Here is a 14,907-nt window from a genome sequence, read left to right as displayed (position 1 = left end):
CTTCCCGAGTAGCTGGGATTACCAGCACCCACCACCATGCCAAGCTAATTTTTGTATTTTCAGTAGAGATGGGGTTTTGACATACTGGCCAGGCTGGTGTTGAACTCCTGACCTCAAGTGATCCACCAGCCTTGGCCTCCTAAAGTGCTTTCAAAGCCTTGATTCAAAACTATAACACAATCCCACCCCACCCCCACTACTCAGAACCCAGGGAGCACTGGGTTTGGCAGATTCCTTCTTCCACAAGCAGAGTAAGTTTTCTCAGTTCTATTCCCCAGAGGATGCTGACATGGGGCAGGGGAAGAATGCTTTGGTAGCTCAGGGAAAAGGACCATGGAGTTCCTGCCTTTCACCATTCCAGGACCCAAGGGTGATCCAGGATCCTAGTGACCTTCCTGCATTCACAGTCAGAAGCAAGGAGGCAGAAAGACCAGGAACCATAGCTCTTAGTCACCTCACAGGCAGGAAGCATCCTACAGAGGCCAGCTCTGGGAGGCATGCTGGGCCACGTCATTTTTGCCAGTGTCGTGGAATAAGGAAGTGTAGGATAGTGAGGAAGGCAGACTGTGGGGCTCCTCCCTGCCATGCTCATCAGGACATCCAGGTGAGGGACGAGGCTGTCCTAAAAGCTTTCCAGAACTCACACAGGCGTGTCCCCACCACTCCCCTCCTTAATCAGGTCTCTATTTTACATATTTACTGATCTTCTGTTGTTACAGTCTGAACTGAGGGGTGAAACCACAGCAGAAAGCAAGGAATGCTCGACCCCTGATCACAGAGGGAGAGGTGAACAGACAGCATTGGTTCTACCCCTTTGCAGCCCTTTCTGGACCTCTAGGTTCTGGCAGCTCCCGGGATTGCTGTCCTCGGTGCTGAATCCGCATTTGTTGGGGGCGCACTGGACAAGTTTGTCATTGTCAGGGAAAACCCAGTTTCTCTCGACACTGAGGAGAGACCATGGCACAGCCCTTCTCAGTCCTCCAGTAACTCTGCACTCTGCAGGAAAACAAACAGAGAGATTCCCTACGTTTGGTTCTATGAGAGAAGGGAAGGCTGGAGCAAGGGAGTGGGGGAAATCTCTGCAGTCCTCTCAGAAAGCAAACCCTTCTACACCCGCGATCCCATGTGGTTTAGCAGAGCCCTGAGTTAAAACTAGGCCATGGGCTGGATATGGTGGCTCACGCTTGTAATCCCAGCAGTTTGGGAGTCCAAGGCAGGTGGCTCATGAGATCAGGAGTTCAAGACCAGCCTGGCCAACACAGTAAAACTCCATCTCTACTAAAAATACAACAATTAGCTTGGCATGGTGGCAGATGCCACAATCCCAGCTACTCGGGAGGCTGAGGCAGGAGAGTAGCTTGAACCCGGGAGGCAGAGGCTGCAGTGAGCTGAGATCATGCCACTGCACTCTAGCCTGGGTAGCAGAGCAAGACTCTGTCTAAAAAACAAAAACAAAAAAAAAAAAAACAACTAGGCAATGATGACACTTGGTGACACAAACATCTGACCAAAGAGCTGTACCCTTTATATTTTCAAAGACTCCTACAAACCAACTAAGGAAGCAGAAGACCCAATTTTTTTTAATGGGCAATGGACTTGAAGAGACACTTTACCAAGAAGAATATCAATATAGCCACACACACACTCCCCTACACACACACACAAATGGGAAGGTGTCCAACTTCATTAGTCACTATGGAAATTAAAACCACAAGGAAGTACCAGAACACTGCAGCAGAAGAACTAAAATGAAATAGACAACCGACTATTTGCAAGAATATGGGGTAAATGAAGCTTCCTGGCAGGACGGTGAATTGGTAAGCTGCTTTGAGAAATGCTTTGTCAGTAACTACCAAAGCCAAAGGTACGTATATCATCACTCGGCAATTCCACTGCTAGGCAGACACCTGAGGAAAAGAACTTCCTGTGTGCTCCAAAAGACAGGACAGAAATGTTGATGGTACCTGTATTCATAACAGCCCCAAACTAGAAACAATGAAATGTTCATGAAGGGAGGGATGAAACAACACATGGTAATATATTCACAGGATAAATACTATACAGCAATAAAAATAAAAACACATGGCTGGGCACGGTGACTCATGCCTGTAATCCCAGCACTTTGGGAGGCTGAGGCGGGCGGATCGAAGGTCAGGAAATCGAGACCATCCTGGCCAACACGGTGAAACTCCATCTCTACTAAAAATACAAAAAAATTTAACCTGGCGCGGTGGCACGTACCTGTAATCCCAGCTACTCAGGAGGCTGAGGCAGGGGAATCACTTGAACCTGGGTGGCAGAGGATGCCGTGAGCCAAGATTGTGCCACTGCACTCCAGCCTGGGCAACAGAGCAAGACTCTGTCTCAAAAAAAATGAAATAAAAACACACAACGTGGATCCACATTTTATCCACAATGTTGAGTGAAGAAAGCCAGACTCAAACAACTACATACTGTATAGTTCCACTTAGAGAAGGTTCAAGGACAGACTAACTAATTTATGGTGCTAAAGATCAGGAGAGTGGTCATTCTCGGGGTAGGGGGGTACGAACTGGAGTGGAGACAAGAGAGCCTGCTAAGATGCAGGAAATATTCTATACATTGATTACATTGTGTATACACAAAAACTATTTCATTGGGCCAGGTGCGGTGGCTCACACCTGTAATCCGAGCACTTTGGGAGGCTAAGGCGGGTGGATCACGAGGTCAGGAGTTTGAGACCAGCCTGGCCAACAGGGTGAAACACCGTCTCTACTAAAAATACAAAAATTAGCTGGGCTGAGTGGCAGGCGCCTGTAATCCCAGCTACTAGGGAAGCTGAGGCAGAATTGCTTGAACCTGGGAGGCGGAAGTTGCAGTGAGCCGAGGTCATGCCATTGCACTTTAGCCTGAGCAACAAAGCAAGACTCTATTTCAAAAATAAAAACAAAAAACAATTTCACTGATATGTATGCTTTAAGATGCATGCAATTAAATGTAACTAAGCTATATCTCAACAAACAAAGGGAAAAAAAATGGTTAGGATATGACTCCCAGCTCCTCTTCCCCTTAGGACATGGGAGTCATTGCTGCCAGGACAGTTCCTCCCAGGAATCCAGGGCCCCTTCCCCTGTCCCCATTCAGATCCCAGAATGAGGGTGTTGGCTCCCCACACTCGCAAGTCCTTTTACTTGAAGTTCCCAGACACTGACGTTCTGGTCAGCCCTGGTTAAGGCTCTCCATGGAGCCAGCCATGTCTCAGAACAGACCATCAGTCATGTCTATGTCCTGATAAATATTCTTTTCCTGATTCACTGCCCCAGCCTGAGACTGTGGAGCTGACTTCAAGAAGTGCAGCAAGGGTCACGCGTGGTGGCTCACACCTGTAATGCCACTGCTTTGGCAGGCCGAGGTGGGCGGATCACCTGAGGTCAAGAGTTTGAGGCCAGCCTGGCCAACATGGTGAAACTCCATCTCTACTCAAAATATAAAAATTAGCTGGGCATGGTGGTGGGCACCTGTAATCCCAGCTACTGGGGAGGCTAAGGCAGGAGAATCTCTTGAACCCAGGAGGCGGAGGCTGCAGTGAGCGGAGATCGTGCCACTGCACTACAGCTTGGGTGACAGTGAGGCTTTATTTCAAAAAACAAAAAAACAAAAAAGGAGCATTTAAAAAAGACAAGGGGCTGGGTGCGGTCGCTCACGCCTGTAATCTCAGTGTTTTGGGAGGCTGAGGTGGACAAACCATTTGCAACCAGGAGTTTGAGACCAGTCTGGCCAACATGGAGAAATCCCATCTCTACTTAAAAAAAATACAAAAATTAACTGGGCATGTTGGCATGTGCCTGTAATCCCAGCTATTCAGGAGGCAGAGGCATGAGAATCACTTGAGCCAAGGAAGCAGAGGTTGCAATGAGTCGAGATCGCACCACTGCACTCCAGCCTGGGCAACAGAGTAAGGTTTCTTCTCAAGAAATAAAAACTTGCCAGGCATGATGGCTCACGTCTGTAATCCCAGCACTTTGGGAGGCCAAGACAGGTGGATCATGAGGTCAAGAGATTGAGACCATCCTGGCCAACATAGTGAAACGCCGTCTCTACTAAAACACAAAAATTAGCTGGTCGTGATGGCAGGCACCTATAGTCCCAGCTACTTGGGAGGTTGAGGCAGAAGAATTGCTTGAACCTGGGAGGCAGAGGTTGCAGTGAGCTGAGATCGCACCACTGCACTCCAGCCTGACACCTGGTGACAGAGCGAGACTCTGTCTCAAAAAAAATTTTTTTTTTTTAATAAAGATAAGGACACGGGAGTCTCTCTGAGGTCAAAGGACAGTGGATGTGTCTGAGCCACAGGCGGGCATCAGAAGTGGATTAGGACCTCTTTAGGTGCACCCAATGCTTCGACGTGGGGACTGGCACCAGCTTCTCTGCCCTACAACATCATGGCCAGCAGGGTTTTCCAAATACCTCTGTGTTCTGGGTTTAAGTCGGACTTGGAGTTCAGCAACAGCCACTTGGACTAAAAGTCCCAACAGGCCATGGGGTCATACCATACGTATCACATCAACCGTGTGTGGCTAAGGCTCATGGGAGTTGTAGTTTTAGATAGTGATTGTAGAACGGGTCTAAAGGGTGGAAGATGAGCAGACACACCACCTACCGGGGCATCAGCACATCACTCTTCAGTATCCCTTGCCCTTCTTCCTTGGGAGGAGGACCTTGAGTCAGATGCTACTGAGAGCCATGTTCCTCTCCACCACTTGGATGTTTTCTCCCTTCTCTCCTTCCTCCCTCTCCCCATTACCAACCCCCTCCTAAAAAAAAACAAACAGATTTCTCAGTCAGGCATGGTGGCTCACACCTGTAACCCCAACATTTTGGGAGGCCGAGGTGGGTGGATCACTTGAGCTCACAATTTCAAGACCAGCCTAGTCAACACAGTGAGACACCACCTCTACAAAAAAAATTAAGTAGCAGGGAATGGTGGCAGGCATGTAGTCCCAGCTACTTGAGAAGCTGAGGCAGGAAGATCACTGGAGCCCGGGAGTTTGAGGCTGCAGTGAGCCATGATTGCTCTTCTGCACTCCAGCCTGGGGACAGAGTAAGACTCTGTCTCTGGTGGGAAAAAAAAAAAAAAAAAAAAAAAAATTCCTACAACTCCCATGAGCATGAGGACCCCATGTGGCTATAATTCATGGAGGCCCTGCCCCACAGACTGATGGGATTTGTAGTTCATCTGGCTCTGAACTCCACATCCAACGTTGACCTAAGTCCAACACGTTGGCTCATGACCCAGCTCGCCTGTGGACGTCCAGAGGCTCTGTGGGGAACTGGCTACTGCCTGTCTCTCTGCCCACACACTGAAGAGGCACCAGGTGCCAGGATGGAGTTTGTCCACCATATAGTCAGTTTCCTTTGACACACTGGTCCCACTCATGTGCTGGTGTGGGCACTCTTGGGGGTGGCCACCCCTGGATGACCAAAGCCAGCCATGGAGGGCGATAAATCCCAGCCCCTTGCGGCCTTCCAGCTCAGGGTGATGGAGCTGTTCGTATGAGCTTTGCTCTGTAGACCTGTGACTTTGTTGGGAACTGAAGTCCAAGGCACAGAATTAGCCTTTCAACATCTTGAGCAGCGGATCCCCCCAAAAGCGCTATTCTCTAGATGCCTGAGAGCAGGAGGGTGGGACGGGGATGCTGACTCCACCTCCCATTCACCTCCCACCATGCTCAGCCTCAGCTCACCTGTGCACAGAATGTCAGCACTGTCACACCCGGCCCACACAGCGAAGGTGGAGCGGGGATTGGCTTTTGGCCTCTCAGTGGTGATTCTGACGTCCTGCATGCTCTTGCTGTTCTCCAGGATGCCCACCCGGGCCCGTTGCACAAAGTAGGTTTGGACTTGACGGTCCTGGCCCTGGGGTGCTGTCCCCTTTAGGGTGATGGAGCTGGCAGTCCAAATGACCATCTCCAGATTAGAGACTAGAAGTCAGAATGGGCCGTGCACAGTGGCTGATGCCTGTAATCCCAGCACTTTGGGAGGCCGAGGTGGCAGGATCACTTGAGGTCAGGAGCTCAAGACCAGCCTGGCCAACATGGTGAAACCCCATCTCTACTGAAAATACAAAAATAAGCCAGGCATGGTGGTGTGTGCTTGGAGTCCCAGCTACTCAAGAGGCTGAGGCAGGAGAAAGTCTTGAACCCAGGAGGCAGAGGTTGCAGATGGCGCCACTGCACTCCAGCCTGGGCAACAGAGTAAGACTCCGTCTCAGAAAAAAATAAAATAGAAGTCAGAATGGGGCATGTATTTCAGGTTCTCTACATAGTACATGAGCCCTCTAGGCATGACTGAAAGTTGTTGCTAGGGAGGTATGCCCATAGCAACAGAGTAGGGCAGTCAAAGAGACGTTTCAAGTCTGTTTGGGCCTCGAGAGCACAGCTCAAGCTGGCTAAGAGTGAGACCTGGGCAGAACACACAGCCAGGCTAGACAGGATGCCCTGTCTTACCCACGGACATACAAAGGGTCCAGCTGTCACCTCCAACGCCATTCCTTTCAGCCCACACGATGAAGGTTTATGAGGTCCCAGATTCGAGGGCCTCCACCACGACCCCGACCTCTGCCACATTTCTGGTCCCATAGTCCCTGCCCACTGGACCCAGCAGGTGTGGGGGTCTGGGCCCAGGGGAATGTACACCTTAGCGTGACAGAACTCAGGGTCAGAGCCCATATCCTCAGATCCATTACCTGGCTAGGCAAGGAAAGGAAGGGAAGGGGTCAGGGTTCCTGCAGGAAGGTTCTCTGAGCGGCTGTAAACGGACTCAGTCTGCTCTCATTTGCAGTTCTCAAGAATAACTGTAGAATGTGCTGGGAATGCATACGAAGGACTGGCCAGGCAGCCTGGGCTCCGTTCCCACCTGTCCTAGAAACAGGATGCCCTTCAATGCTCGAGCCCAGTGACTCATGTTTCACCCAGAGTATAAAGCCCAGGATTGGATAATTTTTGGGGTCCTAGGCTGACATACAAGTGAGGCACACACAGTTGTGACCCTATCCTCCCTAGGCCACTCTCCTAAGCCTTGGGGGACCAGCTCACAATGGACCCTGGGCTTCTGCTGTCCCTTGCTTCCCATCTGTGAGTAACAAGTCCACTTCGTGTAACTTTCTGCGTGTGTGGTGTTCTGTCTCACTGGACTCCGGCAAGTTAGTAACTAGTGCACAATGAACCTGCTTCACAGACCACACTCCATAGTCCCTGGGCCTCCAGAGCAAAGGGAAGCACCCCTCCTCCCTACAGCCCTGCTTGCTACAGAGGAATGCACCCTATCAGCGGGGCCGAGAAGCCAGAGGCCTCCTACTCCCTAAGCCTGGGAAGCTGTCACCCCTCGCCCATGGCCTCTGTGAGCATCTGGCTGGGGCTGCTGGCCTCGTGCTTCTGGGCCCACATGGTGGGGTACTGGGTCCCTGCAGCCAGGCTCTCCATGGGCATCCTGGCGTCTGAGGAGTCACTGGCCAGCAGAGCCAGGAGGTGCAGGTCTTGGGGTCTGGGCCTGCAGGGGCCTCAGCGTGAGGGAGCTGCTGGTCTGAGCCTGCGTGACCAGGCTAGGGACTGGGTTAGGAATATGGAGAATCTTTTGATGAAGTTTGTTTGTGGTTCTCATCATCAGACTAAAGTGCACAGCCTGACACTTTCTGCAAATGTGCAAACACACACACACACACACACGCAGCCCCATAAACGTTACTGGGCAGTGGACGGGTGGCCCCTTTTACCTGTAGACACGCTCAGGACGTCCCTGGGGCCACCTATTCCTTCTCGGCCCACACACAGGTGTAGAGGGCTGAAGCCCTCTACCAGGCTGAGCCCCTCCACCACTAGCCAGCAGTCTGATGTGCTTGTGTTCCTGCTGTCCATGCCCGCCCCATGGCACTGGACCCAGTGGATGGAGGTCTGCAGGTCTGGGTCCTCGGGGCTGTCCGGCTCAGGGTGAGGGAGCTGGAGCCTCCACATTCAGGATTCTGTCTGCCTTGGGGGCCGAGACATGGGGAGAAGGCTCTGTGGTGCGCAGGGAAGGGAACCCCACAGGCCTTTCTGGACGTGCAGGATGGAGGACGATGGGGTCACTAACCTGCTGTTGTGGCCTCTGCTGTGATCCAGAGGGCCTGGGGAGGGATCAGACAGGGAATCAGACCCAGGGATGGTCTGACCTGCAGAATCAGGACGAAGGCTGCTGAGTCCCACCTCACCTCATCCCTACCAGCCACCCCAGTCTGCGAGGGAAGAGGGACCTGGCATTTTGCCACTTTCCCAGATCTTTGTCCTGGCAGGGCTGGAAGGAGCCTGAGAGGGTTGTGCGCAGCAGCTCAGGGAGTTCTGCTTTTGAGAAACACAAATGATAGATCATGAGAAAGCAGACCTTTGAAAAGGCAGACAGGACATGGGGGGCCAGAATCAGGGAGGAGGGACAGGATGCTGGGACTGCTGGGTGCCCACAGGAGAGCAGCGCCTCATCATTCTGGACAGCCAACTCCACAGAGCCCAGGGACCCAAAGCCAGAATGTTCCCCAAAACACCAGGGATTACAGGCCCAGCCCCTCCTTCCTCAGACCCAGGAGTCCAGACCCCAGCCCCTCCTCCCTCAGACCTAGGAATCCAGAACCCAGGCCCTCCTCCCTCAGACTCAGAAGTCCAGGTCCCCAGCCCCTCCTCCCTCAGACCCAGGAGTCCAAACCCAGCCCATCCTCCCTCAGATCCAGGAGTCCAGGTCCCAGCCCCTCCTCCCACAGACCCAGGAGTCCAGACCCCAGCCCCTCCTCCCTCAGACCCAGGAGTCCAGACCCCAGCCCCTCCTCCCTCAGACCCAGGAGTCCAGGCCCCCAGTCCCTCCTCCCTCAGACCCAGGAGTCCAGACCCAGCCCTCCTCCCTAGGACCGAGGAGTCCAGGTCCCCAGCCCCTCCTCCCTCAGACCCAGGAGTCCAGACCCCAGTCCCTCCTCCCTGGGACCCAGGAGTCCAGGCCCAGCCCCTCCTCCCTCAGATCCAGGAGTCCAGGTCCCAGCCCCTCCTCCCACAGACCCAGGAGTCCAGACCCAGCCCTCCTCCCTAGGACCCAGGAGTCCAGGTCCCCAGCCCCTCCTCCCTCAGACCCAGGAGTCCAGACCCAGCCCCTCCTCCCTGGGACCCAGGAGTCCAGGCCCCAGCCCCTCCTCCCTCAGACCCAGGAGTCCAGGCCCCCAGTCCCTCCTCCCTCAGACCCAGGAGTCCAGGTCCCCAGCCCCTTCTCCCTCAGACCCAGCCCTCCTCCCTAGGACCCAGGAGTCCAGGTCCCCAGCCCCTTCTCCCTCAGACCCAGCCCTCCTCCCTAGGACCCAGGAGTCCAGGCCCCCAGCCCCTCCTCCCTGGGACCCAGCGGTCTGAGTTGCCAGCTCCCTTCTCCCAGACTCAGGATTTCAGTCCCAGTCCCTCCTCTCTGGCGTCCACACTCATTAACAGCACCAGGCACCCCAGGACCCCACATGTCTGCAGGCACCATGCAGCCCTGGAATCTGCATACCCAGACCCAGTCCCTCCTGCTGCACTTCGCTGCAGAATTTCCTCTTTCCCTGCCTTTCATCAGGTCTGAGTGGGGAGGAGGGGAGGAGTTGAGGAGGAAGTAGAAGTTTCAAGCCTGAGTCCAATCCTTCACATCCTCCTCCTGTCTGACCCTTCCTCAGGGAAATCTCTCCTCAGCTTCCGGATCTCCTTACTCCAACTGTGGATTCCCATCCTCACTTTCCTTCCTGGTCCCTGTCCTCCAGGCTCCCCACCTTCCCTTCCCACCTCTGTACCCTCACATCCGAGATTCCCTAAATGCACGTCACAGATGGAGAACTCGCATCTCTGCTGTAAGAGTCCCTAATGCTAGCCATGGATGGAGAAGTCGCCTCTCTGCTGTAAGAGTCCCTAATGCTGTCCACGGATGGAGAAGTCGCCTCTCTGCTGTAACAGTCCCTAATGCTGTCCATGGATGGAGAAGTCGCCTCTCTGCTGTAAGAGTCCCTAATGCTGTCCGTGGATGGAGAAGTCGCCTCTCTGCTGTAAGAGTCCCTAATGCTGTCCGTGGATGGAGAAGTCGCTTCTCTGCTGTAAGAGTCCCTAATGCTGGCCATGGATGGAGAACTCGAGTCTCTGCTGTAAGAGTCCCTAAATGTTGGCCATGGATGGAGAAGTTGCCTCTCTGCTGTAAGAGTCCTTAATGCTAGCCATGGATGGAGAAGTCACCTCCCTGCTATATGTCACTAAGGGCACATCACGGATGTAGAAGTCAAGTAGGGTCTTGGAGAGCATCTTGGACCCTGTCAAGTCCTCAGATGCAGAATCTAAAGACCAGAGAAGGACAGCAGCTTGCCAAGGTCACATAGCCAAGACAAGGAACACACCTGGGTTCCTCCTTCCTATTTGATTCCTCCCCCTTGTCACCCTCCCCTCCTCCAAGTCCCCTCATCCTCAAGCCTCCTACCCTCCTCCCCTGATACTGCATATGACTGTAGTGGGTTGTGTCCCCTAAACAGATATGTCCAAGTCCTAAGCCCAGGTGCCTATACAGGTGACAGTACTTAGAAACAGGGTCTCTGCAGACATAGTTAAGCCATCTCGAGATGGAATCACCTGGGTTTAGGGTGGGCCCTAAATCCAGTGCCCATTGTCCCTAGAAGGACGCAGACACAGAGGAGGCTGCCAGGTGAAGACAGTCACATGAAGACGGGAGAGACACAGCTGCCACAGGCCGAGAGAAGCCAGCGATTCCTGGGAGGCTCCGGAAGCTGAGAAGGCAAGGACGCATTCTTCCCTAGAGCCTCAGGAGGGAGCAAGGGCCAGAAAACACCTGATCTTGGACTTTGGGTCTCCAGAACTGCAGGAGAGCCCATTCCTCATTTCAAAGCATCTGGTTTGGGGTAATTTGTGATGGCAGCCCCAGGAAACAAACGCAGAGGCTCAACAGTCCTCTTGGCTCAGTTCTGCACAATCCTCACCTTTATCCCCTCGAATGCCCGCCACCAGAGAGCTAGAGAGGGTCCCACTGGGCACCAGGCCTGGTTCATGGGGAGTGACCAAGAGACACCCGCTGCCAAGAGCCGAGATGGTTCATCACCACGATCATCCTCAGCATGCCTCTCCCACAGTAACAGCAGCATCTACGCTTCCATGCCCTCTACTTAAGACAATGAAAACGACTCAGAGCAGCAGGGAGGGGCCGGCGGACGGTGGGGCCCACAGCGAACTCGGAGGCGGGCTGGTGGCTGGGAGGGCCGCGTATAGGCCTGGCTGAGGAGCCGGGGATCTGGAGTCAGAACTGGGGGAAGGCAGCTGGAACCCAGCAGTGGACTCGGAATTACGTGAATGGTCGTTAAATGTCTTCAGCCGAGAGCAACGGCGGTGGGGCCTGCGCCTGCAGACAGGCGTGAGGAAGCTTCGCTGCAGAGGGTGTTTCTCAGGCTGGGTTGGTCTGGGAGGCCCAAGTTCTTGCAGGAGGAGAGGGCCTGGAAACCGGCCCTGCAAGCTGCCTAGTCAGTCCGTCTTGGGCCCCGGACTCCTGAGGGCCGACAGTGTGATGAGGAGCTGGGCAGCGTAGTAGGTGGTCATGATCACCAGGCGGGCGTGAGGCAGGGGCTGGGCGAAGGTGTCCCAGGCCAGCACACCATCAGAAAGTGTGAAGAGCAGCGCGCCCCAGCCGGCACTCCCGCCCCAGACCAGGCCACGCCACAGCATGGCCATCAGGATCAGCCCGTAGGCTGCCACGGGCAGGACCATATCCGGCTCGAGGTGCAGCAGCATGAGGATGAGGTAGGGGCCAGAAGCCAGGAAGATGAGCAGCAGCACATCCGGTTGCGGAGGAGAGAGGCCAAAGGCCCAGAGGTAGAGGAGGTGGGCTGTAGCGAAGGCAGCCATACCTGGGGAGAGGGGTGGGGTGCCGGTGAAGAAGGCTCATTCTGGTATCACCCCGAGGTCACCCCTCAGGACCTAAGGGGAAGGATTGGCCCAAAGCACCAGCCCCCACCCTGGCTGGGCCTCCTCGCAGGCCTCCCCAAATGCAGTGTCGTGTACTTACTTTGCTCTGAACTGCCGGCAGGCCCCATCTTCCCTTGGCCTCCAAAGCCCCATGCCCTCTGGCCCACCAGCCACCCTGGTCTGTTTGGCCACAAGCACCTGGCATGCCCCTGCCCTGGAGCCTCTGCACTTGCCCTTCGCCCTCATACAGGCACATGGCACCTTTTTCAGGTCTGCCCAAATGTGACTTCCTCAGTGAAGCCTTCCTCAGCAACCCTGATTCAAACTGCAGCACCTTCAGCCCAGGGTCCTCACTGTCCTCCACGCCACCCCCAGCTACTGCCTTAACATCACCTGCCCACCAGCCCTCGCTGGAATGTGAGCTGCCTGGCTCACGGCTGCGCCCCAATGCCTCTGACCACCGGAACTCCCACCAAAGCACCCACCGGAGCCCTCTGCACTCCAGGCTCCCATCCAAGTGCTGGGCCTCCCCGACATGGGCGTCTGAAAGGTGTCATGGCAGCTTCCACTCACCATGGAGGAAGGCTTCAGGCCAGACGAGGCAGGCGTCCCCCACAGCTGAGCACAGGAGGGCTCCCTGGAGGAGCCGGGTGTAGCCCCCGCCTGGAGACACAACCCACAGGAACCCAGCCAGGCAGAAGATGGGCAGGCACTTGACCAAGGCAGCGACCCAGGACAGCTGGTCCTTGGGAATCCAGAGGCAGAAGTACACGCAGCAGGAGAGGATGAAGGGAATCAGCCACTTGCAGACATCTAGGCACTTTGGGAAGCAGGGAGCTGCTGAGCTGAAGCCCAGCCCAGCCCCCGTTCTTGGGACTCAGATCTCCTGGCTCCTGTTCCAACTCCACCTGGGACCCCAGCTGTCCAGGCTGGACCCATTCAGGGACCAGGCTGCCAGAACCCAGCTTCCCAGGACCCCAGCCAATTCAAGGACAGCACCTCCCAGACCCCCCAGCTGCTGGGGTTCTGGGGCCCTATCCCCCAGCCCCAGGCATGGCTCCGAAGGCTCTCACCTGGGCTGAGCAGTGAGTCTTCAGGGTCGGCCCCATTTTGCCAGCATCCATGCTGGCCTGATACCCTCGGAGTGACCTAATCTGGGAGCGGGTGGCTCCAGGGGGTGGAGGGGAGGGCTCATGGTTACACGTTAACCCAATGAGCGTCCTGTGGACTCTGCAACTGATAACAGGGCCCGGGGAGATGTCGCCCTCACCCCGGGGATGGCCTTGCCTGGCACCCGCTGATAAGGCACTGTTGGCATTGGGGGTCCCTTGCCCTAGCCTGCTGGGACATGGCGTCTTCCTCCTGTCTGCTGGGGGGTAAGGTCCCCAAACGCCCATCCCATTGTCCTGGGCTCAGACAATCACAAGAGATGGAGCGCACAATTCCAACAGCGACCACTTCATGGGGAAGCGGGGGAGGGGGCTGGTTGGCAGGAACACCCCTGTGGGGATGGGAAGGCGAGTCCCTCCTTCACTTGCTGGCCTAGCGGACCCCTCCCTGCTCCATGAAACCTTCCCTCATTCTGCTCAACACCACCAGGCCCTCAGGGGCTCCACCACAAACACTTCCTCAGTGGGCCACAAGGAGGGGGTCCCAAGAATGCAGGGAATAAGCACCCTCTCCTGCTAGCTGAGCCAGCCCTAGGTGACCTCCAAACCAGCTGCCACCCCAGTGAGGACGCTGTCCTCATGACCCGGCCCACATGGTCCGGTGTAGCCAAGACAGAGGCTTCCTGGCACCGCTCCCCTGTACCACTCGCTGTGCACTGGCCTACACTTCCACCTTCCGCCTGAAAGACTCAGACCTACTGGGCGCCAGTGCCCGGCCTCAATGCTGGGCTTGGTTATCAAAGCAGGGTAGGAGCAGGAATTTGAGCCCCCGATTGCGGCTTCTATCCTCTGCCCATGGCGGGGGTAGGCCTGGCAGGAGCCATCACAGCCAGTGCCTGGCCCAGCCTGTGGCCTCCGCAGCCACAGGGCTCCCTCTGGCAGGACACGGTGTGGGGGCAGACTGGGTTAGGAGTACCCCCAGCCGCTGGGGTACAGGGATAACACAGGCTGCCCACCCCACATCCCAGAATATATGGTCTGACCAGTAGAATCGTAAACTGTCTTCCTTTATTTATATTTGCAATATGAAATAGAAGCTCGGCACGAACGCACACACACTCACACCAGCCTGGGAGGAAGGAGCTTGGACAAGGCCACTTGGCAACAGGGCTGGGACCCCAGACCCTCAGGGCCCCTGGGGGTGTTGCCGGGGAGGCCCCTGCTCCCCAGAGCCGGACTGGCCTGGTTGAAAGTGCAGGGTCTGGGCAAAGGCACGGCCCCCACTCGGGACCCTCTGGCACCCCCACCCTTGCTGGGCCGTCCCCCATGGTGGACCTGAGCTGAAAGGCCGGGTGTGGGCATGGCCATCTGTGCCTGAGCGTAGGATGGCTGGGCACATGGGCGGCAACCTTGGACCCCTACCACCAGCCCCCGCTGGGACAGGACGGGCAGCTGTGCTTCGGAGCCGCCAGCCCAGCTCGGTGTTCTCACCTTCTCTCGCTCTCCTCCCTCTCCTCCCTCTCTCTATATATAATATATAATAGACATTTCTCTCTCTCCATTCTCTCTATTTGACTCTCTTTATCTTTATTCTAGGAGGCAAAGCTCCAAAACTTCTCTTCTCAGTGCAAATCGGGGTGGGTTGGGCCTGTCTCCCTGGCACCAGCCTCCTGGGGGTCCAAAGGAGAGAATGTGGGGGGATCAGGGTGATGAGGGCAACGGGGGCCATCATGGGACCCGCCCTGCCCCCACCCTGGGAGATCCATAGGAGGACGGAAGATTTGGCAGCTGCTGCCACACCAGGCAGCTACCTGCAAACAGAGAGAGATGTT

General features: G+C 55.5%; 3 protein-coding genes across 8 annotated transcripts in view; all 3 read right to left on the bottom strand.

Moving 5' to 3' along the window:
• Window positions 1-7,813, bottom strand: part of PTPRH (protein tyrosine phosphatase receptor type H) — a 43,027-nt gene extending 35,214 nt beyond the window's left edge. For 5 of the 6 annotated variants that reach the window (XM_064380814.1, XM_064380810.1, XM_064380815.1 and 2 more), the window contains exon 1: window positions 4,640-7,813. Coding sequence is in view for 5 of the 6 variants with exons in the window: in XM_064380810.1 (XP_064236880.1) it covers window positions 4,640-4,647 (8 nt within the window). In the remaining variant the exon portion in view is untranslated. The remainder of the gene's footprint in view (window positions 1-4,639) is intronic. The other variant, XM_064380811.1, reaches the window with a different exon arrangement.
• A 3,156-nt stretch (window positions 7,814-10,969) lies between these two features.
• On the bottom strand, window positions 10,970-14,808 carry TMEM86B (transmembrane protein 86B). The gene is made up of 3 exons (XM_012465263.2): window positions 13,040-14,808; window positions 12,540-12,786; window positions 10,970-11,908 (listed from the first exon to the last, which is right to left on the bottom strand). Exons 1-3 carry the CDS (start codon window positions 13,361-13,363, stop codon window positions 11,526-11,528), a joined length of 954 nt encoding a protein of 317 aa, XP_012320686.1. The 5' UTR covers window positions 13,364-14,808; the 3' UTR covers window positions 10,970-11,525.
• Window positions 14,796-14,907, bottom strand: part of PPP6R1 (protein phosphatase 6 regulatory subunit 1) — a 29,256-nt gene continuing 29,144 nt past the window's right edge. Inside the window, exon 24 of the mRNA XM_012465262.3 lies at window positions 14,796-14,886. Within this exon, the coding sequence (XP_012320685.2) occupies window positions 14,883-14,886 (4 nt within the window). The 3' untranslated portion in view covers window positions 14,796-14,882. The remainder of the gene's footprint in view (window positions 14,887-14,907) is intronic.

The sequence above is a fragment of the Aotus nancymaae genome, unplaced genomic scaffold (assembly GCF_030222135.1).
Source record: "Aotus nancymaae isolate 86718 unplaced genomic scaffold, 86718_ANA_hifiasm-v0.15.2.pri h1tg000028l, whole genome shotgun sequence".
Classification (NCBI taxonomy): Eukaryota; Metazoa; Chordata; class Mammalia; order Primates; family Aotidae; genus Aotus; species Aotus nancymaae.
The sequence above is the reverse complement of the archived record's forward strand: the minus strand, read 5'-3'. Positions and strand labels throughout refer to the sequence as shown.